The sequence below is a fragment of the Rhinichthys klamathensis genome, unplaced genomic scaffold (assembly GCF_029890125.1).
Source record: "Rhinichthys klamathensis goyatoka isolate OS25496 unplaced genomic scaffold, OSU_Roscu_1.1 h1tg000331l_1, whole genome shotgun sequence".
In the NCBI taxonomy this organism is placed as follows: domain Eukaryota; kingdom Metazoa; phylum Chordata; class Actinopteri; order Cypriniformes; family Leuciscidae; genus Rhinichthys; species Rhinichthys klamathensis.
The window spans coordinates 1,237,721-1,260,537 of NW_026606846.1; the positions used below are offsets into that span (position 1 = coordinate 1,237,721).

Below are 22,817 nucleotides of genomic sequence, written 5' to 3' on the forward strand. Positions count from 1 at the left end.
ATTCCTCTGAGGAAGGACCTCCTTTCTCAGACACGGGGCACCCTATGGCACCCTCGTCCCGATCTTTGGAGACTCCACGTGCGGCTCCTGGACGGGACGAGGCAGGTTTGAGTACCCTGCCACCTGCGGTGGTGGCTACCATCACTTCCGCTAGAGCGTTGTCCACGAGACACGTCTACGCGTTGAAGTGGAACCTCTTCATCAACTGGTGCTCTTCTCGGCGAGAAGACCCCAGGAGATGCTCGATCGGTGTCGTGCTTTCCTTTCTGCAAGACGGGTTGGAGCGAAGACTGTCTCCCTCCACCCTGTAGGTGTATGTGGCCGCTATCGCCACATATCACGATGCAGTTGAAGGTAAGTCTCTGGGGTAGCACGACCTGATCATCAGGTTCCTGAGAGGAGCGAGGAGACTGAATCCTCCTCGCCCTCCTCTCGTACCCTCTTGGGACCTCTCAGTGGTCTTATATGCCCTGCAGAGGGCTCCCTTTGAGCCTCTGTAATCAGTGGAGATTAAGTTCCTGTCAATGAAGACAGCGCTCCTGGTTGCACTGGCCTCCATGAAGAGGGTGGGGGGACCTGCACGCATTCTCTGTTGACGAAGCGTGCCTGGAATTCGGGCCGGCCTGCTCTCACGTGATCCTGAGACCCCGGCCTGGATATGTGCCCAAGGTTCCCACCACTCCCTTCCGGGACCAGGTGGTGAACCTGCAAGCGCTGCCCCTGGAGGAGGCAGACCCAGCCTTGGCACTGCTCTGTCCAGTACGCGCCCTCCGTGCTTACGTAGACAGGACGCAGTGTTTCAGGACCTCAGACCAGCTCTTTGTCTTTTATGGTGGAAAGCTGAAGGGAAAGGCTCTCTCCAAGCAAAGGTTATCCCACTGGATGTGGACGCCATTGCTTTGGCATACCAGCAGCAAGGTCGACCGTGCCCCCTTCATGTGACCGCCCACTCCACCCGGAGTGTGGCGTCCTCTTGGGCTTTAGCGCGTGGCGCCTCGCTAACAGACATCTGCAGAGCTGCAGGCTGGGCGACACCCAACACATTCGCCAGATTTTACAATCTCCGAGTGGAGCCAGTCTCCGCCCATGTACTGTCTTTTTCAAGCTAACATGGGAGCCGTTAGGTGTCTCGCTTGCTCGCCATTCCAATCCACGGACTGGATATGTGCGATATTTCCTCAGGTAGCCTTCCTCTCTGAAGCCCTGAGTTCCTCCAGCACTGTTGACGCTGGCGCCAGTGTCTATTGCCTGTGCGTCGGCTAGGTGCCTCCGTGTGCATGGTTCCTCCTCTGAGTAACCCCCACATGTGTATTTCCACTGTAAGCCTCTTTGAGCATGTGTCTTTCCCTCGGCAAGCCACCTTGCCACTCCTGGAGTTGAAAGTTGCCACCCCACGGGCTGGTCACTCCAGTGTTCCTCCATATGAAGCCCCCTCGGCCATATGTGTATTCTTAAGTCCTCCCTTTGGGTAGGCATGCTGCGGCATATCTCCCCTGAGATATGCTTCCCAGTGTACCTTGGTATTCCTGTGCTAGGTAGGACTCCTTCGTCCGTGCCTATATCACGACAGGGAGGTCAGACTTCGCAGGGCACTGGAAGACAGCTGTGAAGGTGGCGTGATTACACAGGGACCCCCATTCTCCGTCATCCGTCGTAACTCGGAGTGACTACGAAAGGGAACGTCTCGGTTACGGATGTAACCCTCGTTCTGCCACTTCTGCTGTACCGCTGGGTAGACGCCTGAGTTCAGTCTCGGCTCCTCAGCGAAGACATGATCTGCTGTTGCAGGTGTCTCTCCTTAAATACCCACGCGGTGGGGCGGAGATACATTATGCAAATTCCGCAGACCCATGGCATTTCATTGCCATAGGCTCGTTTTTTAATACTCGAAGATGATAGGCTTTCTGGCGAAACCCCCATTCTCCGTCATCCGACGTAACGTCTCCGTTCCCTACTCAGGGAACGAGGGTTACATCCGTAACCGAGACGTTTCTGTACCACAGTCCATTATAAACTACATCATGGATAAAGTTTACAAAGCCATAGTCAGGTGAGGATCAAGGGTCTTAATACATAATATAATAATAGTAATCAGCTGATTGTCTCACGAACATAACCAGCACATTCTCCCCACATGGCAAACCCATAATACAGCGACGGAGAAGAACCACATGAAACTATGCAACTATATATTTTTCTAACAGGGTAGTAAAAGTTTAGCTGGCTAATATGAGCAGTTACTGTGGCTGAGCTGGTTAAAGTGCCTTGTTTAAACTCGACGCGTCCGCATGAGCGCAAAGGTGCGTGCGGCAGAAATGACGTGATTGTAACAGCGCGCGCGCCTCCGCATCCCTAGACACACTTACTACACACAATAGGCTTTTTTTCTCTGATTTTGGAAACTCGATCGAGTTAAAATGCTTCCAAGATCGACGGGTTGGTGATTCCTGTAACTGTTTTACGGTCAATGACAAGAGTAGCCTACTAATCAGCTGTCTCACAAACGTAACCAGCACATTTATCCCCGCATAGCAAAGCCATAACACAGCGAGAGAGAAGAACTAAGTTACATGAAACAATCCAACTACATATTTACACCACTGACAAGGGAAAAGTCACTACTCGCGGTGTTTATGACTAGCTTCCTGCGGCTTCTCTTTCAAGGTAGTGACGAAACGCGCTCTGTAACGCTGTTTGTTCGCGTTCGGCTACTGTAGAAACATGACGTCACAATATGGCGACCTTCATAGAAGGGGATTCCCGCGCCTATGTAGATATAAATGCCTCATTCTAAGGTAATAAAAACATTACGGTTTATTAAGTAAGTTCTTTATACACCACTGAACACATAGTTATGGATGTCATATTGCATTTCTGTTAATAAATACTCAAAAATGTTACACACTGCACCTTTAACTCTGGTCAGAGTGCATATGGTCCCACTTTAAAGAGTGTCAAAGTTAAGCCGGGTTCACACTGTAATCTTGGCCACAATTTGGCCGTCTGAGACTAATTTCGCAAATCCCTAAAGATTCTAGGCTAAAATCTGAAGTCTTTGATCGTTAGTTTGACATGCTCACCGACAGCCGATTCATGACCATTGCGATCAGATTTAACCTCAGACGAAATTCTGTCAGTGTCAGAAGATTTGACTCTCAGTCCTGCAGTGACTTCTGCCACGACGACCATCAAATTGTCTTCGTTTTTCAAGCACGCCGTGACCAAAAATTAACGTTAGAGATTTCTTTGAAGCGCCCAATTTCAATCCCGCGTGTAATGCAGCTCACGGTCACCGAACAGTCATTCATTGATGATGTAAAACTCCAGACGACTTTCCGTGCGTGCATCCGTTTTTAACACGTCCCGACTGTCGTACAGTCTGACATTAATGACAACTGAGATCTTACAGTGTGACGTGGCTTACAGTGAGGATCATGTTCATACAGTCTGACAAGCAACAATCTTCAAGGACTACTATAAATCACACAGTGTGCACCCGGCTTAATGAGAGTTATGAGAAGTTAATGAGATAATTAAGGGATTAATTAAGTGATGATTGAGCATTAGTGATGAACACCTGCTGTTAACAAGCAGAATCACTGAAGAACCGAGAAAACACAAGAACCACAACTGACTTCAGCCACAGCTTTAGATGAAATCAACTGAAGATAAAAGAAGACATTAAGGCCCTGTTCACACGAACACGTGTATTTTCAAAACTGCAGATTTTTCTATGCCGTCCGTCCACACGCAAACGCAGCATCCAGTCACTGAAACCGAACCTTTTTGAAACTCCTGCCAGGGTGAAGATTTTCAGAAACTCCGGTCGTGTAGACGGTGAAACCGTAGATTCTGGCTTGTGACGTCGGAACTGGAACCGGTAATAACCTTTTTTCCAGGCTTCTGATTGGCCAACAGGGCTTTAGGGTTAGGGTTATATCGCCACCTGTTGGTTTGGCATGCTCTTGACAGCGCTTCATAGCGTGTTTTTGCGTTTTCATGTGGGCGATTTTTTTTTTTTTAAGCGAAGGAGGATAAACTGTGTCCAATACCCGTGTATGTGTGGACTTGGCCTAAATCTCTGAAGATTAGTGATGGGAAGTTTGGATCATTTTACTGACTCTCTCGAAATGAACGAATCTTTATTCAAGCCATTTTGTTCATTTAAAGGATTAGTTCACTTTAAAAAAAAACTTTTGCTGATAATTTACTCACCCCCATGTCATCCAAGATATCCATGTTTTTCTTTCTTCAGTCGAAAAGAAATTAAGGTTTTTTATGAAAACATTCCAGGATTTTTCTCCATATAATGCACTAAAATGGAACCCAAATGGTTCAAGGTCCAAATGACAGTTTCAGTGCAGCTTCAAAAGGCTTTAAACGATACCAGACGATGAATAAGGGTCTAATCTAGCGAAATGATCAGTCATTTCAAAAATAAATAAAAAAGTTGAAGTTTTATAAGCACAAATGCTCGCCTTGCTCGATTCAATGTGTTGTGTAAATTTAAATGTAAGCCTAAATAGCCTATAACTAATCAAATCGCACTATGTCACTATATCACCAAAATCCGCTATCTCAAAATCAAACTCCTCTCACAAAAACGCACGAGGTCAATATGCGTTGATTTCACTTTTATACAGATGTGCGATTGTGTGGTCTGTTCCTATTGAGCGAATTATGTGCCAAAACCTCACACACACACAAAACGTGTTTTACTCACACCCAATGATTCACAAACAAACTCAATGTGGTTTGTAAATACGAAACATCACTCACAAACTAATGCATATTGTTCTGCAAATAAAAAACGTACCTATCAAACAAATACAGTATGTTTTACATATACATAGAAACGTATTTCTTCAATGACAAAAATATCATCCAAGTACAAACTAAAATCTTTTAAGTACAAAACAAAATTTTACAAGTACGAAACAAAAACCTTCAAGTACAAAGCAAAATTCTACAAGTACAAAACAAAATTCTACAAGTACAAAGCAAAATTCTACAAGTACAAAACAAAATTCTACAAGTACAAAACAAAATTCTACAAGTACAAAACAAAATTCTACAAGTACAAAACAAAATTCTACAAGTACAAAGCAAAATTCTACAAGTACAAAACAAAATTCTACAAGTACAAAACAAAATTCTACAAGTACAAAACAAGATTCTACAAGTACGAAAAACTGTCACGCAATTTTTGACACTATTTTTCCGTGTCCAGGCAGATTTTCTCACAAATGCAGTTGAGCAACTTTCTCTTCTAGAACAGTAGATGGCGCTAAGATAGGGGATCAATTTCGCGCTAGTCTCTGGGGAGAAACACTGATGTGAAACGCGTGCTTGCCTTTGCCCATGGGAAAATGAGCGGTGAACAGGGGTGTTTCTGTCTTACTTTATCTATAATTTACCTTATTGAGGTTTTGGTAAATGTTTATTATATAGACAGAAATCCACATCACTTAGTAGCACTCCACTCTAGGATAAGGGAATCTATAAACTGAAAGCTCTGCCATCATGTTGCTTTTTACATTTTTGTAAAAACGTTTCATTTGAGTCTATTTCTTTCCTTCTCCATAAATTAATGAGAACATTTCATTTAATTGAAAGGGTCCCACTTATTCATTAATTTAGTTGGAATTCAGTCAGCGTAACTGTTAATGTAATAAAATAATGAATGAACAAAACAAACAATATACAATTGTTTCTTAACTTCCCTGTGACGTATTGCCCAAATTATTATTTTGGACAGATTTTTATTATTTCAATTAAATTAAATGTTCTCATTAATTTATGGAGAACGAAAGAAATAGATTCGTTCAGTGTACATAATCACTAATTTAGTAATTTCACACGCGTCTTATGTGGATTTTTTTTTTTTAAAGCAACATATGATAGAGCTTTCAGCTTAGATTCCCCTAGAGAGAGTGAAGTGCTACTAGCGGTAATATGGATTTTTGTCTAGATGTAATAAACATTTTGCAAAAGAAAACCTCAATAAGGTTAATTAGATAAAGTAAGACAGAAACACACCTGTTCACCGCTGTTGCTGGGAGCCAGCCATAGTATAAAACTCATGGTTCCCAGCATGCATTGCGGCATGAAGCATATCACACCAGACAACTCTATATAGTTGGACTTATTTTGATACTTTTTACATATATTTTCTCCAACAGCCCAACCATGCATACAGGCCTTTATAATGGTTTGTAAAACAAATTTATAATTTATAATCAGCTGCATATTGGACTGCTTTGAGGCAATCTACATTGTTAAAAGCGCTATATAAATGAGGATGACTTGACTTAACACACGACTCTCACTGTTTATACTGAACATGTCATAGAATATGCATAAGTGCGCTAATTACACACACCATAAAGGTCCATGAAATGAAACTAAAACAACAACTCAATGTGACAATCATCCTGTAGAATATGACCGTCATATGTTGATGAGTGAACACTGAAGATAACTCTAGCATTACGCACTGAAAAGCACTGATGTGAGAAAGACAGTGATGATGTACCTTTAGAAACGTGTGTGTTTATAGTTGAGGGATCCTGAGAGTGTGTGATGTGGACTGGATTCACTGCTGTCGTTGAATCAGCTTGAGCTGTGAAGATCAATGTTAGTTCAGATGATTAATACTGTACAATATGACCATCATATTCTAACTTTGATCATCACATCACATAAAGAGTGAACAGTTGGACTGTTACTTCACTGCAGTTCATTAGTTTGAAGCAATGCTTTGAGTTCCTCTTCTGTGAGAGTCAGAGAAGCTTTTGTTCCCTCAGTTTGTTCTGGTTCAGTGATACTGATAGACCTCAGTGTTCCTGACATTATGAGGCTCTTCTAACACTGTTTTCTCACCTGAATACTTGACAGTGTATCTGACTGAGGTCTGGAGTTGCTTTCTGTGAGTAAGCTGACATCTCCACTCTCTGTTGGCATCTTCATTCAGGAGTGTTGTAGTCAGAGTGAGGATACAGTGATCTGGAGATGATGATGATGATGATGATGATAATGATGATAATATCTGATATCTGGAGTCTGTCTTCAGATCAACACCAGCCTGATTCACCCACAACAGCTCAACTCCCACATAACGGATCCAATCATCACAGGAGTATCCATATGAATACAACTGACAGGAGAGAGTCACAGAGCGGCCTGGACTGATCTCAGTCTGTGAGGATGAAGATGAAGATGAAGATGATGATGATGATGATGATGATGATGATGAAGACACTGAAACTGAACACAAATCACAGACTCTTCAATCATCATCTGAGTTTAAAGGGAGAATCTGCCCTTTTTAAATTGACCACGTAATCATAAACTTACCATGAAGAACATGCAGAAAAACATAAGCACCAGTTCCTTGTTGTTCTCCATTCACATATTGTCTGCATCTGTAATATCCATAATCTTCTTCTGTGACGTTCTTGATGTTCAGAGAGCAGTCAGACTCCAGACTCAGTCTCTCATGTCTCTCTGTGTCTTTATTCTTTATCCCTCCAGTAATCAGTGCAACTTCTCCTGAATCTCTGAAGCTGTTATAGTAGATCCATGATATTGATTTGCGGTCAGAAAGAGCATTATTACAGGACAGAGAGACATTTACACCAGAACTGATGAACACAATCACTCCACTGGTGCCTGAAACACAGTATATCTCAGTCATCATTATGATAAAAACAGAAGTTAAATCATGATATTTTCCTCACTGTTGCTCTCGACTGCATCTGAGAGTGTTAAAGCTCTGTTGTAAAGCCCCAGTTTCGGCTGCTCTGAGTTCGATCGCTCTTTGAGTTGTAAGTTGATGCGAGCGCGGATACATGGAGTTACTGGAGCAGTTTTGCTTCTAGACGGCGAGGATGTGGACCATCAGTGCTTTTTCTCCCGTAAGTCTGATAAACATCAAGGGAATTACTCGACAGTTGAAAAGGAAACTTTGGCGTTGTTGTTTTTCTTGCAGTTCTGTGAAGTTTCCTTAGGCTCTTCCATCCGGCCCACTATTGTCTATAGCGATCACAACTCCCTTGTTTTACTTTCCCGTATGTATAATGCTAATCAACGGCTGATGCGTTGGGCTTTATTAGTACAGAGTTATAACCTTGAAAAACAATACCTGTTCCGGTTTAATTTATTTCTACTTTTGGTTATTACTTATAAGCTTTGTTAGTGTGTTAAGATTATCATGTGAAACCAAATTACTTTACTTTCCTTTATTATTGAGTATTTGAGAGCGGTAACGCTGGATAGAGGGAAAGGAGAGGTAAGTTATGTCACGTGACGTACATCGGACACACTTAGTTCTGGTGTATTTAGTTTACACACACTAGGTTTATAGGAGCATTTATAGGTCATTCACTGTCGTTTTTCTTTTGATAGATAGAGTAGGGAAGTGTATGACGTCTCGGATGTTGAAGACTTTTCTTTCTACATTTTTCTTTTGTATTAGGTAGGGTTAGTTGAAACGGGTGAGAAAGATCCTTTTGTTTTATTCTTTTCTTTGTGTTGGCACCGTCCAGTTTTCCCTCTTTCCTCCCCAGATCCGGTATATTATAAGTTTGCTGGATTTTTGTAACTTCTTTTGTTTTTGATTGTAAATAATAATTTGTTGCTTCATTTTTCTTCTTTCTTATATACATATTGGCGGATCATTGCACATAATACATTTGTTCCCCTGTTCTCCTGCTGTTTCTCAGTGGTCTTATTCACTCTCTCAGTATTTAATGGTAACAATTGCTGTTTTGTCTCTTCCTCTTCCTGTTAATTGTTAATGCACTGAAGAGGTGAGTTATTTTTGGCTCCTGTCAATCTTAATTAATCTTTATTTTAATTGTTGCTTTTGTGTCTAAATCTTCACTGCAATATGTGTATTATGTTATTTTACTTATCTGTGTGGTTATTTTTATCATTTTTCCCTATTTAAGTTATATTTTTGACTTTGGTCTATATATATGTGGAGATGAAAGCACATGGTGATTAAATGTACATCACATTTGTTTTATAGAACAATTTAAGGGCGATTTACTCAAAGGCTGGTGTCACGAGCCACCGGTTACACGTATCAACACACAACTCTGAGATCACAGCGTGAATGTGTGTAAGAATAAACTGAGCATGTTCAAATGAACTCTTTCCAGACTAATTCCACTAAATGTGTTTAGAGAAAATACAGATTTCTTTACCTGTGAGAAGTGAAGAGAGAACGATCAGTCCCAGCAGACACAGATCACACTTATCAGCCATTTCTGTTTCTGAAGAACACCAACGGAGACCTCCTGCTTAACTTCTTTGCTCAACAAGAGCTATGTCTCACGAACACCTTCTTCATTATATATAGTTACAGCTCCTCCTTTAAACATCATCAACAAGTGTTGCTCTACGTGTGTGTGTGTGTGTGTGTGTGTGTGTGTGTGTGTGTGTGTGTGTGTGTGTGTGTGTGTGTGTGTGTGTGTGTGTGTGTGTGTGTGAAATGTGTGAGAAGTGCATACACTGTTAACGGCACTGGCTCAACACACATCTGATCTGAACAGTTTAGTGGCTACTTTTTCACACGAGAGAATTACTGTTACTCTCACTTCTTTCTTTTAGCAGTTTATTTCATGACGCTAAAATCTAGAAAAATTAATTATTACATTATTAGTGATACAATTGGTTTGTTACTAAACATGTTTCCAAATATCCATGACTAACTTGTCGAAAATGAATTCTAAAACAGTTTTTATGGTATTTCAAAATGATGAATATCAGCTCCAGTTTGGTGAAACAGAAAGTATTTGCACACACTTGATGAGCGTCTGTAAAGCAGATATTAAATGTCTTCAGGGAGAGTTTCTACACATGGATTATAATGTTCTGCTTTACTCTCTCCAGCCCTGAGAAATAGATCAGATCCAGACTCCTTTATTAACACTACAAACACCAAACGCCAGTGATTCTCCCTTTCCCTGTGACACAGGCTGAGCTGTTTAAAGCACTTCAGAGACGCTTTAAGAGGCGGTTGTGTGTGTCATTATGAAAGTCAGTGTGTGTCATCGGCACCATGTTCTGAAGACACTCAAGATGCTTCTTCCTTGTGCTCAAAAATATATAATGAAATTTAAAAAATAATAATATCTTTAAATATTTCCTTTTGTAATGAAACTGGTCTTGATAGATTTCTTGAGTCACACCGAGAACAAAGATACCAATCATGCCGTAGTCGGACCGAACCTGCTGTCCACAGTAATGGTGTTTCAGAAGCGTGTCATCGCTGGCGTTGAGAACTCGGCTAGTTTGACCGCACTGTTAAACACACACACACACACACAACATCATCTCTGAACCCAGTTTAGGCGGACGGATGTGAACTCTCACACATTCAGAAAACAGTTCCTCTTCTTTCTACAACTGAATTGCTCAACTTTTTCCTGTCCAAGAAATGTTTGCTATAGTTGCTGAAAACCATTTACAATTTCACTGCTAATTTGATTGGTTCAGTGTTGCTAATATTTTTATTTCAATGATTTTACATAAAGCCGGGTTCCTCATACACACAACTGACTGAGATATTCAAGAAAACTCAAAGACCTTGATTAGTTGATTCAGGCGTCAAGTCAAGTCAGCTTCATTTATATAGCGCTTTTACCAATATAGACTGTTTCAAAGCAGCTTTACAGTTGTGGTGATGCGATCAGCCATTATAGTGATTGGGATACGGTACGTTCAGCGGATATTAAGCGTGTCATTCTGGGTCCTGGAAGTGACATCTTTTCTGGCGTGCAGTGTTTATGTCCAGGAGGCAAGAGCTACTGGTGGCAGTCTCATTATCAGCGTTTTAAGTTAGGAAGGTGTAGATTTAAAAATCATGCTTTCCCCATAGTGTTGAATCACGGAAGCTACAGCAGTTACTTTGCCAAGAGATCTCGATTTATTATTTATCATGTGTCAGACAGAGAGAAACAGGCATATTAGAATAAGGCTACATGAGAGGTCTTCATTCCAGATTTCTCTGTTCCCCACTTCTATTGTCCTTTATGTGTCTCTATCAGACATGGGGACTTGTGACTTGGTGACTTGGACTCGAGTCGACTCGAGTCGCTATTTTTATGACTTGTGACTTGACTTGACATAAAATGAAATACTTGAGACTTGACTCGGACTTGGAAGTTAAAGACTCGGGACTTGACTTGACTTGAGACACGATGACTTGAATGACTTGAGTGTTAATCACATCATGTTTTCAGTTTGAATATAAAATATATATAAAAAAATGTTTTAAAGTTGATCACGACACTATCATCAGTCATACCTCGTACCTATACGCACACCACGCCCACTTAGATCAGATATCACATCAAAATGTCAGCCGGAGGGGTACCGAGGGTCATTGCTTTCGGCTTCAAGAATTATTCACACGATGGCAAAAGACGAACAGCGCTTTGCAAGACATAGGCTACAACATTAACATTGCGGACAGCCAGACGACAACCTCCAATTTCGTCCGTCATTTGAAGAGCCATTCTGCCCAGTAAGTGCTTGTCAATTTGTTAATGTTAGTTGGTAGTTAGCTAATGTAATAGCTAAAGTAGCCATTAACCCTTTCACAAGTAAGTTTAAACTATTCTAACTGATCCCCCAGCGTGAGTTTTTCTAGGCGACCGTTATTTAGAACCTGTCACTCACTTTAATGTTTCATGGTGACGCGTCATTGCTTGTCAAGTGACACAGCGCAACCACAACACAGCGCTGAATGAATGATCTGCTTTTATGTAATTTTTCCTGTTTTATTAAAAATGTTCACAAATGTATTAGCTATAACATGCAACACTGATATTCCGATTGTCAAATATGTGTAAGTGGATGTGTTTTGTTGTTTAAACACCTTTATAATGATCGCGTTAGTTGAGCTGTATGTGCGAATGGGCGGTGCCATGTTAACGTTAGTTTACAACACGTCAATTTCTCAACTTCTCACGAAATACATGAAAGTAAGTGACCGGTGAACTGGGAGAAGAATAGGGTAAAATGTAAAGCTACTTACACAATGTGTATCTGATATGAATAAAACGTGCGTCTTATTATAATGGAAATGATTATTATTGACGCTTCCATAGACATCAGTGTATATTTTACAAACTACAAATATATTTTTTGCTAGTAGTTATGTGTATTTAAATGTCTGAAACCTAAAATAAAAATGATGTGGTTGAAAACACTGAACAGTTGTGATATATGACAGCACTGAGAGCGTATGTCTCTGGCTCAGCGCCAGCCAACGCGTTTGAATTCATTGATAAATAACTTACACGAAGCAGAATAGTGGGTCATATGTCTAATGCTTTTTGAAAACTTAAAAGGGGCATATAATGCCATTTTTGTACAAGCTAATATGATTCTTTGGGGTCTAAATTAAAAGTTTGTAATATACTTTAATTAAAAATTCTCATTAGTATTGTAAGAAAACACTTATTTTACTTGGTCAAAAACAGCTCTGTTTTCAGCACGCCGTTTCAGTGCATATGACTTTAAATGATAATTTGCTCACCCCGCCCCTATGTTCTGTGCGTACACCGTTTGTAACACAATAACACCATAACCATAACGCGTTGTTCAGTATAAACGTGGAATTATGAATTATATTGAGAACGTCATACATAGAAAACATGCCGTAATGTACCCTGAGTGTAAACCTTAGACGCATTCATTGTGAAGTGTGCAGCTAGCGATTTGCAAAGATATAAATATTAATATAAAGTTGAATAAAACGTTATACACTCACTTCAGTTCTTCTGGAGATTCAGCAGGAACACGAATATCTGGTACCGATCTTTTTTCATGAGCAGCTACTTAGCAAATCCAGCTTTATACTCACCCTCGTTTATAAAGCAGTCTGGTGTGTGAAATGATTCGGGCAAACATGAGAGCATTGACGTTGCTCGTGGGGAATATTCCCTTCGAAAACAAACTCAGCCACTGCGTCTTCAGCGGTTCGGATTTAGGAACATTAAAATGACTGTGTTCGTTATTACACCCAAGAACAGAACACCACAATCGCTTAGACGCCATTCTGCTCATAGACAGTGCTCCAGCATATCAACAATGACCGCGCCGGTCCGCGCAGACTATGATTGACAGCTCACTCACGAGCGAGGGCGGGTCTGTGTTGAAACGCGGCTGTCATTCAACAATCGTGGGAGGGGCTTCCGAGCCTGTGACGTCACACGGTCGAACGGCTCGATTTGAGGCAGGGGAAAACATATAAGGAGATTAAAACAAAACCACTGGATGGATTTTTATCATTATATGATGGTTGTGTACAGGCACTGCCAACACACATTTCAGTACAATCAACTTGTAAAAGTGCATGTACCATTATATGACCCCTTTAAGGCTTTCTTCTTCATAAAAGAAGTCGGACATCACATTTTTGTATACATTTTTATTTCTTTAAATTAGTAAGCTACAGGACACCATCTTTCAAAACATGACCTGCGTGAAAGAAAAAAGTGAATGAATGCGTCATTGTTCCCAAATGCACTTCCGAATGCGCCTCTGTTCATTTCAAACCAAACTGACGCCCATAGATCAAACTCTGCAGGTAAAATTACAATAATAAGGTGACTTGACTTGGACTTGACTTGACCTACTACAAGACTTGACTTGACTTGACTTGACATAGCCTGTGACTTGACTTGACTTGACTTGCCCAGGAAAAAAATACTTGGGACTTACTTGAGACTTGAAGGTTAAGACTTGAGACTTACTTGAGACTTGCACATGTGTGACTTGGTCCCATCTCTGGTCTCTATCCTCTCACCCCATCATACCTCTATGTTTCTCTGAGTCAGTAACAGTAAGGATTAAGCTTATATTAACTCAAAATGCTTCTTATGTAAACTTATATAAACTATATAAAGTTCTCTTCACTCCTGCAGCCTTCTGCATTCTCTGACTATCTTCGAGAATCTTCTAGACGAGCAGCTTCCAGTCGGTGTTGTTGTGATGGCGAGTTCCAGCGAGGTTCACATTCCTGCCTGCTGAACTGAACAGCGTGTGTGTTTCTCCCTGAGGCTTCAGCACTGCTGCGAGCTTTTCTCTCACAAAAAGAGCCTGCACGCGGCACGGCTTTCTAAAGACGATCTGCCTGTTTATTTCTGAGTGCGTTATTCTGATAGATTCAGCTGATGGGCACATCGCATCACAAGATGAGCTGGAGATGAGGGCTCGTCTGTGCTTCCACCCTCGGGTGTGCTAGCATAACGAGTCTGATCCAGAGTTGACAGCTATGCTTTCCTGGGCCGCCGCGAGTATCGGGCTTGTGTGGAACCATCCGCCATGTCCCGAGCACTAAAAGCTGATGATTGGTTTTGTGGGGGAGGCGAACCCAAATCCTTTCTACCCGGACGTGCATGAAGAGGTCATGAGATCGTGGGAGTCTCATTTGACTTTTCGCGACTGCTCAGCGGCCTCTTCCGCCTTCTCTGCCCTCGCAGAGGCCGCAGCCATGGGTACACTGGGGTTCCCCCCGTGGAGTGTTCTGTGGCAACACATCTGTGTCCCCACAGCGCCTCCACCTGGCCTGGCGACCCTAAGCACCCCTCCAATGCCTGTAGGTTTTTTGTCTACTCCAGTGGCAAAGACCTATAGAGCTGCGGGGCAGGCTACCGCCTCACTGCATGTTATTGCCATCCTTCAGGGTGCTCAATGACATGCACGAGGGTAGGGCTGATTCAAGAGCTGCCTGCCGCCACCGACCTCGCTCTACAAGCAACGAAGGTGACCGCACGCTCCCTGGGTCAGGTGATGTCCACATGCGTGTTCAGACATCTCTGGCATAACCTGGTTGATATGCGTGAGGCTGAGCGAACCCACTTCCTCAACTCCCCCATGTCCCAGGCTGGCCTCTTTGGCGGCGCGGTCGAGGACTCTGCCCAACAGTTCTCGGCAGCCCAGAAGCAGACTGAGGCTACCAAACATGTTCTGACCCCGCGGCCAGCGGCTGCCACCCAACCGCCGGCTCAGACGCTTCAGTCCGCTTGGCGCCGAACGCGCCCTCCTGCGACTTCCGCCCCCTCCCGCCCTGAGAGCCCATGAGAGTTTCACAGTATGATTACCCTCTCAGAAAATATCACGGTTTATATAAACTGTATTATTAAATTACAGTTATTATTATCATCAGTTAAAATGACAGTTAAATAAATTAAACATTTGTTCAATAAAACATATCTAATCAACTAATTTATTCAAGGACAAGCTGCCAGTCTGTGGACATGGCAGGAATCTGTAATTACTATCTGTAACCAGGTAAGGCTATTTTCGATTCTCTGCTTATTTTAAAGTTTTACCTTCAAACATATCTGTATTTTAATTAGACGCGTTCCTACTTTAAAATAACAACCGCGTCTGAAAGTATTGCAGTTTAAATTTAATAGCACATAAGTGGAGCACTCTCCAAACAGCTAGTTTCGATTTGTCCCATTTTCAGATTATTTGCTTTTTCTGTGCTAATTGCTGGGCCGAGACAGCTGTCCTCACTAAGGCGATTGAAAGCATTGTATCTACGTAGTGCTGGCCCTTCCAGCGCTCCGCTTGAGCCTCCTGGCCTGACCGAGTGTTGGGCAGAAAGTAGGAGCTCTAATCAGAGAAGGTCAGTCACTGCTGTTCCGCAAGACCCACTCAGTGTAACTTATTGGATAACGCTGGGAAAGCGTGCCCTTGGGGAAGGGAACGCTGTGGAAGCCACGTCCTACCCCGGAGGGAGGCACTGTGATGGATACACATAAGGACTAGCCAAGCAGGGTAGTACAACATATAGCAGTCTTTGGGGTGGCTCCAGCCTAGAGATCTGTCTACATTATTAACAGTTTCACCCTTGCAGTGGCGGCTCCTGCAAAATCTCTCGGGGAGGCAAATGTTTGGATGATTGATAAGGATAAGGTCACCCATGCAATGGATAAATTAACAGCGAGTTAAAGATGTAAAGGCAACTTAACTACTTTAATATTAATGAAAAATAAACTGACTCTTACAATAAATCTCCTTGTTCTCCTTGTGTGTTTCTATGTGCGTGTTAACAATTCAGTAGCAAGCCAAAATCCATTCAAACAAAGTCCGTCTGGATGTGGATTTCCAAAAACGTTTTGCTCAAATTTCAGTTCTGTCAGGACCACTATCGTCAAATACGATTGACAATTAGCATACAGTTTGGATTGGCGGTATGGTTCCGTTCTGGGCGAGAACTCCCCGCGCATCCATGCAGCCTAGCATGGATAAGAATAGGGAGAGCAGCAATAACCCCCCAAAACAAAACCATATGCCAACATCCCCCAAATCTAACTGACAGTGCAATCTGGATGTTTTTGCAGTTACCTGAGTGAGCCAAGGCAACAAACCTTGTTGCCAATACCTGAAAACTTGAGAAACAGCATGCTACCAACAATACCGGAAAGCCTTAATCAACAAGTATGTTGCCCTTACCTGGATGACCTAAACGAGTATGTTGCCAATACCCGCATAAGCCATAGCAACACGCATGTTGTCAATACCCGAAATGCTTAGCAGTACATGCACTTGAATGACATACCACCTGAAATGAAAAAGTTAAAATTGAGATATCAAAAATAAATCAGCTGCTTGCTTTGTTGTATATCCGCATCCAGTTCCAGTTTCTTTGAGTGACGACTGACCTAGAGATGAGAGATGAGAGATGGAGATTTCCTTTCATTTATCTTTTTCATTGGAAATAAGTCTCAATGCTGAAGTAATGCTGGTGAAAACTTCCGGTTCATACAAAATTAACAACACGTCATTAATACAGCTGGATGGTTTAATGCAACAAGCGTGATGCTGATACTTGGATATATTTAGATTGTTGACGTGTAGGGACGGTGGGTGGTTGGTATTGATTCAATGTGTCAGGTTTTGGTTCAAAATATGTTTTGGTTAAAACCTGAACCAAACATATATTTTTATTCAAAGATCAACAGTCAGTCATTAGTCTTTAGTCTGCCACAAAAAACATAAAATAAAAAACATTAAAATCATGAACTCAAATGTCATTGTGAAAAAAAAAGCGTTACTGTTGTAACAGTCCACAGGCTAAATCAGACCTCTCAGGCTATAGCCTAACGCTATAAGCCTTATGCCAAAATTATTATTAGGCCTACAACTAAATTGTCGGTCATTAAATAGGAAAAATAAATAATTGTGTAGATGATTTGCTTCAAGTGTAACCCGACATCAGACATTAAAGGTATAGTGGAGGATTTTCTTTTTCCGGGTGGGTAGCCTATACTATTGGTCCACCTAAGTGTCAATCATTCTGGTGATATGTTTACGTAATGCTGGGTACACACCAAAAGATTTTTTACATCTTATAAGATTTTCAAAATGTGAAAGACCACACACATGAGGAGAAAAAATCCTAAATTTAACCGTTTTGCTCCTATAGTGTGTGGTGTGCCATGATGTGACAAAGACAGCACACCACACACGAACAGATTTTCCACCAGATTCTCGACTGTGAACACAGGAAATATCGCAAATCTCGTGAGGTAATAATCAAGGCAGACCATAACCACAAATTAACCATAGTTTTGCACAAAAAAAAAATGTCTAACTATAGTATTTATTTGGTTATACAAATGTTCAATACGCCTATAATAAAAACATGGTTAATTTTCAGTCTCTCTCTCTCTCTCTCTAATATTGCAGAAGCTATTTCTGACCAACTCTTCTCCTTGTCCAATCTATTATGGCAGGTTTTACACCACACGTTGTACAAACATTTGTGCTGTTGCCACAAATCAACAAGCTGATCCTCCATCTCTGCTGTCCACATCAATTTCACTTTGTGCTGCGCCATGACTGCGTTTGTTATGCTTCCGTCTTCCGTCATCTCGCTTTCTGATTGGATATTGTTTCGTTTCACGTGATAATCTCCAGAGCGAGCGCGCGTTTGTCCTCGGGGTTCCCCCCACACATCAGGATTTCCGATCGTAAATATTCAACATGTTGAATATTTACGATTCGCGATCGGGGCGCCTCCGACGTTCTTCCGAGCAGGTTCGGACACTCTTAACGCATCTCACACCAAGGGAGAATCTGATAAGATAATCTGTAGAACCATCAAGATAATCGGGACATAGCTAGGATTGTCGGAAGGGGGGAAATCGGCCCAAAATCAGCCCGATTATCTTTTGGTATGTACCCAGCATAAGGCCGTCGTACGTGCTCGTCCCTATGTAGTTTTCACTTTCTGCGCATGCGCACTTTCAGGTGTATTATGTGTGATGAGTTACGGTTTCAGCCATTCCTTTGAAAATGGCTGAGGCTCGAAAGAGAAAAAATGTATACGAAGTGTATGATAAGAAGAGAAAGGCCGCAGAATATAGAAACAAGACCAGAGTGATTTTGGGTGAATATTTCACACGCTGGCGTGCGCTAAAAGCACAGGTTGGGCTTCCCACTGATGCCGCAGTCGCGAAGATTCTACTAGACAGGGAAAGTTTGTCATGCTATTTGGAGAAATTCATTTAAAATCACTGCTAGTAAAAGTGAATGTAAGCTATGATTAGCGATGCTAGCCCTGGCACAAGTCAAATAGAGTGTTGCGCAAGTGCATTTTTTTTTAAATTGGAGAGGGCGGGTCTTCCCTAAATTCGGAAAGATCCTCCACTATACCTTTAAGGCCCGGCCGAAGTATTTTTTTTTGCAGACAGTGACGCGACCAATCAATCACTCCTTTAATGCTGCGTTCACACCAGACGCGAATAGCGCATCAAATTCGCGCCTAGTTATACACTTTGAATCAATTTGTGCATCAAGAGCGAAATTGACGCGCGTAAAAAACAAGTTTAGACTGGCTGGCTGCACATTCACTGTCCTCGCGGCTGTGGCTGCTGCAACTTGAGGGGGCTGGCTGCAGGACGACTCAACTTCCACAGACAGTTTTTAATGTTTTATATCAAGATTTTGCTTTAGTATAATTTTCGAGACAATTAAGGCCGGTTTCGGGATTCGGGACAACAGCTTAGATTTCGGGACTGTCCCGAATTGTTTGGGACTTCTGGTCACCCTATTGACGTGTACTGTGTACACTGTCATCTGTCAATGACGTCATAACCTTGTTATACTTTGATGTAGTTTACTTCTGTAGAAACCTAGAAGAAAAAGAAAAAAATAATTATTTGTTATTTGATTTTTCACACTACATCCACCACGACCGAGGCTGATAGAATGGTTACATCCTGATGTTAGCTTCATATGTTGAGCACTATAGATCCAATCAATGGGGAAGCATCACCCCAAACTGGAGCAAACAAGGACACATTGCAACAAGCTTTTTTCTGTAGCCATTTGAACCATTGTATGGGATCTATTGAGGGAAGCTTACACCCCTACCAGCAGCAAAATCTGATACGACAAGCATGTTGTATAATCGCGAAACTATTGCTAAAACTAGTGTAGTTTGGCAGGGGAAGCGTACACGCTACATCAATAGCTCCGACTAGCGGCAACCAAACTACAACTAGCATGTTTGTATAACCATAGGACTAGTATTAAACCTAGTGTAGTCCAGTCGGGGAAGCATACACCCTCTAGCTCTGAGTCAGATGCAGTGTGCAGCTAAGCTATGAATACAGTGTGCTTCCTCATTCATGAACATGATTTCTGCTCCCGTCATACTGGTTTCATCGGCTGTGGAGGTGAAGATGACGACTCCCATGATTCCACACTCCTTCACAGGACCATCAAGCTATGATGTTGTTAGTGTTGAATTCCAGACCTCTGCAGTGAATGTACTGTGCACTAAGTATGTTACCGATATCTAGTTAGCTTTAGCCACAAGCATGTGGTGACTTTAACAATAATAGGATAGAATAAAAACAGCATTTTTCCAATGCAACCAGATAGGCTAAGTAAAACAACGCTTGATTACTACAGCATGTGCTAAGGACAGTATGCACTAACACTAGAAGCCTAAGTAACAAGCATATATTCGATAGCTTTGCACTAACAACCACCATACAGTACTGATAGCAGTGTTGCTGAAATGACAGCATATTGCTGACACCTGATAAGCTTAGCACAGCATGTGACAGTGACACCAGATATAAGCCTAAAACACAGCCATGTTCCAAATAACTACTGGGCTAAATAACCTTAAAAGTACAACAACCATGTTTCCAATAGCAACTAACACATTTTAATGCAAGCAGTTTTCAATAGCCTCTAGATAGGTCTAGCCTTTAGAACAAGCAGTGTTTCAATAACAGTTTTTCCCCTACTATATGCACAGCTTAAATATACAACCATGTTGAATGTTAGCCTATAAAAATACAAGCCCTTAAATAAAAATGGATGAAAATGAAAAAGTGGCTTATAATCAATGCAGCGACTCTCGTGTTCAAGTTCAAGTCGAATTTGAATTAACCCTCTGGGGTCTGAGGTGTTTTCTGGGTCCTGGAGGTGTTCTGACATGCTCTGACATTCGTCCACCAAAGCGTTTTTAGCCAGCTGAGAACGCTAGACGCTCTGCTGAAGACGCCTAGCTGTGGGCGCTTGAGAGCGTTTTGGCAGCACAGCGTTTTTTCCGTTGAGACGTTTCGTTGATATGATACAGAATATCCGCAGCACAGTTTACTTGTAACTGATTTCGCAGATAATTTGTTTCATACTTAAAATTAGGGATGGCCCGATACCATTTTTTTTCAAACCGATACGAGTACGAGTATTTACATTTGTGTACTTGCCGATACCGAGTACCGATACCGATATTTCTACCGCAAAAGTAATAGGCTCCCAGAAGAGAAGACGACTATTTTAGAACACAGGTTAGAAGACTGTTTTTATTTTCTTCTCTGCTTGTTTTAACAAGTCTAAAAATAAATAAAAATTAGTAAAATAATAAATGTATTAACACACAAACCACTGTTAATTTAACATAAAAGCAAGCAGTTTACTGCGTGCATGGTCTGGCATGACTGAATGCGCGCAAAGTGCGCTCCCTTAAATCCTAAAAGCTGACAGTTCCTCGCGATCTCACACATCTCTGTTATTATCAATGAAGCTGACTGCACAATCAATCTTTCATAATATCCACACTTTGTTTGTTATAATTAGAGGATTTACCAGCATACAGAATTCAGCACTGAACAAAAAAGTAAGTTTTGAGCAGTGAGGGGAGTCTATCTTAAATGCTTCTGATTGGCCATTGCGTTCAAGAAATCAACACATATGTCTGTGATTGGCTACATCGCTCAACGCTGCAACCATGTTATGAATAGAAACTCTGTCCTGTAAATCGTTTCTATTTTGTTGTAGTTGTTCTTGTTGCTTTTCTGCAAGAGATGAATAAAAATCTTTTAGTTTTTATGTTTTATTCATAGATATTTCTAGTTTGCGGGAGTCCCGCAAATCGTTTTATTCTCCTACACACAGAGTGAATGCATTACCGCCCGCGGGCGCGCTCGGCCATCAGATCTATGATGCGTCTTCAGATGTTTAATTAGATTGCTGGTGTTAAACGATGTACTTTCTTTCCCTCCTCTCGACACCTTAGCTGAACATAACTCACAGTCTGCCTTGCTGTTGTCATCACCCCTTATCTTGAAATGAGCCCAAACCGCCGACATTATACTTTCCTATGCCTCAGTTCACCTCGACAAAGCACTCGCGGCGGCCAGTTTCGTTTTGCAAAATGTACATGGTATCGGTGCGTGGTATCGGCGAATTTTTATGAGTACGAGTACGAGTATATTAGGACAGTATCGGCCCGATCCCCGATGCCAGTATCGGTATCGGGCCATCCCTACTAAAAATTTATTTTCATCCATTTTGTTCGGTTAGCTCTGCTGGTTGATGTCGTTGTACAGAAAGAATGTTGTGACAGTTGGTCGGTGTGGCATTAGTCCCGCCCCTTCTCCACTGTGATTGGACGGCAGGGTAAAAAGTGACAGTGATGAGCGTTGCGTTTTATTTCTCAAACCTATTCCACCAACATGCTTAGTAGTGGTTGATGAAAGTGGCCAATATCAACTCAGGGAACAAGGTATATTCAGATTATGTGGTAAATGTCCTGCAATATAAGCTCTGTCTGCAGTTTCCTTTATCTGTAAATGTGTGGACATTACTGATATTACTTTCTGAAATGTGATTTACTGCAGTGTGTATGTTTCCGATTCCTCCACCAATGCTAATCTGATCCTGGCTCCAAACCGAGACTTCACAGTAATAAGTAGACTGTCTTGGTGACTATCAACGTCTTGTCACTTCCTTCTACCTCTTTAATACGACCAGATGAAGTCAAGCATAATAATGGCTTGCTATTGTTCTTTTGTCCTGTGCTGTACAAATACTGGTCAAATAGTAAACACATGTTTGTTTTAAGCTCCATATAACCTGTGCCTGCCTTGTAAATGCTGTCCACTGTGTTCTTCTAAATGGACTCCTGGGATTAGTGACTTGCTTGGATATAGATACTGGTCAGCAACCACCAGCTGCCAAATGCTGTTCAAGTTTGATGTGGTCACATCATTTGAGCAGATGAAATTAGCCAGCCCAGCTTTATCCCAACAAACATTTCTCAGAGTGCTTGAACATCGATCTCTTTGCACTGGTCGGGTAGGCTTTTCCAAACATTTCCAAAGGTTTTTAATTTCAGACTTCAAAATATTATTTAACCAGAATAATACCATCCGTCTTTCCAGACGGGTAGTATTTGTGGTGATACCTTTCCATAGTGTCTTTCGGGAGTTTGCAATTTTAAGAAAGAAGATATGTGCCTTTAAATGCCCAGCATGCACAGCAGA

General features: G+C 41.7%; 2 protein-coding genes across 4 annotated transcripts in view; both read right to left on the minus strand.

Annotated features, from left to right (window-relative positions):
* The window catches only part of LOC130105977 (uncharacterized protein DDB_G0271670-like), a 174,826-nt gene extending 165,551 nt beyond the window's left edge, over positions 1–9,275 (minus strand). The window contains exon 1 of the mRNA XM_056272172.1: positions 9,210–9,275. Within this exon, the coding sequence (XP_056128147.1) occupies positions 9,210–9,270 (61 nt within the window). The 5' untranslated portion in view covers positions 9,271–9,275. The remainder of the gene's footprint in view (positions 1–9,209) is intronic.
* The window catches only part of LOC130105983 (uncharacterized), a 257,444-nt gene that overhangs the window by 75,969 nt on the left and 158,658 nt on the right, over positions 1–22,817 (minus strand). For all 3 annotated transcript variants that reach the window (XM_056272183.1, XM_056272184.1, XM_056272185.1), the window contains exon 4: positions 6,536–6,622. In XM_056272183.1, the coding sequence (XP_056128158.1) occupies positions 6,536–6,622 (87 nt within the window). The remainder of the gene's footprint in view (positions 1–6,535; positions 6,623–22,817) is intronic.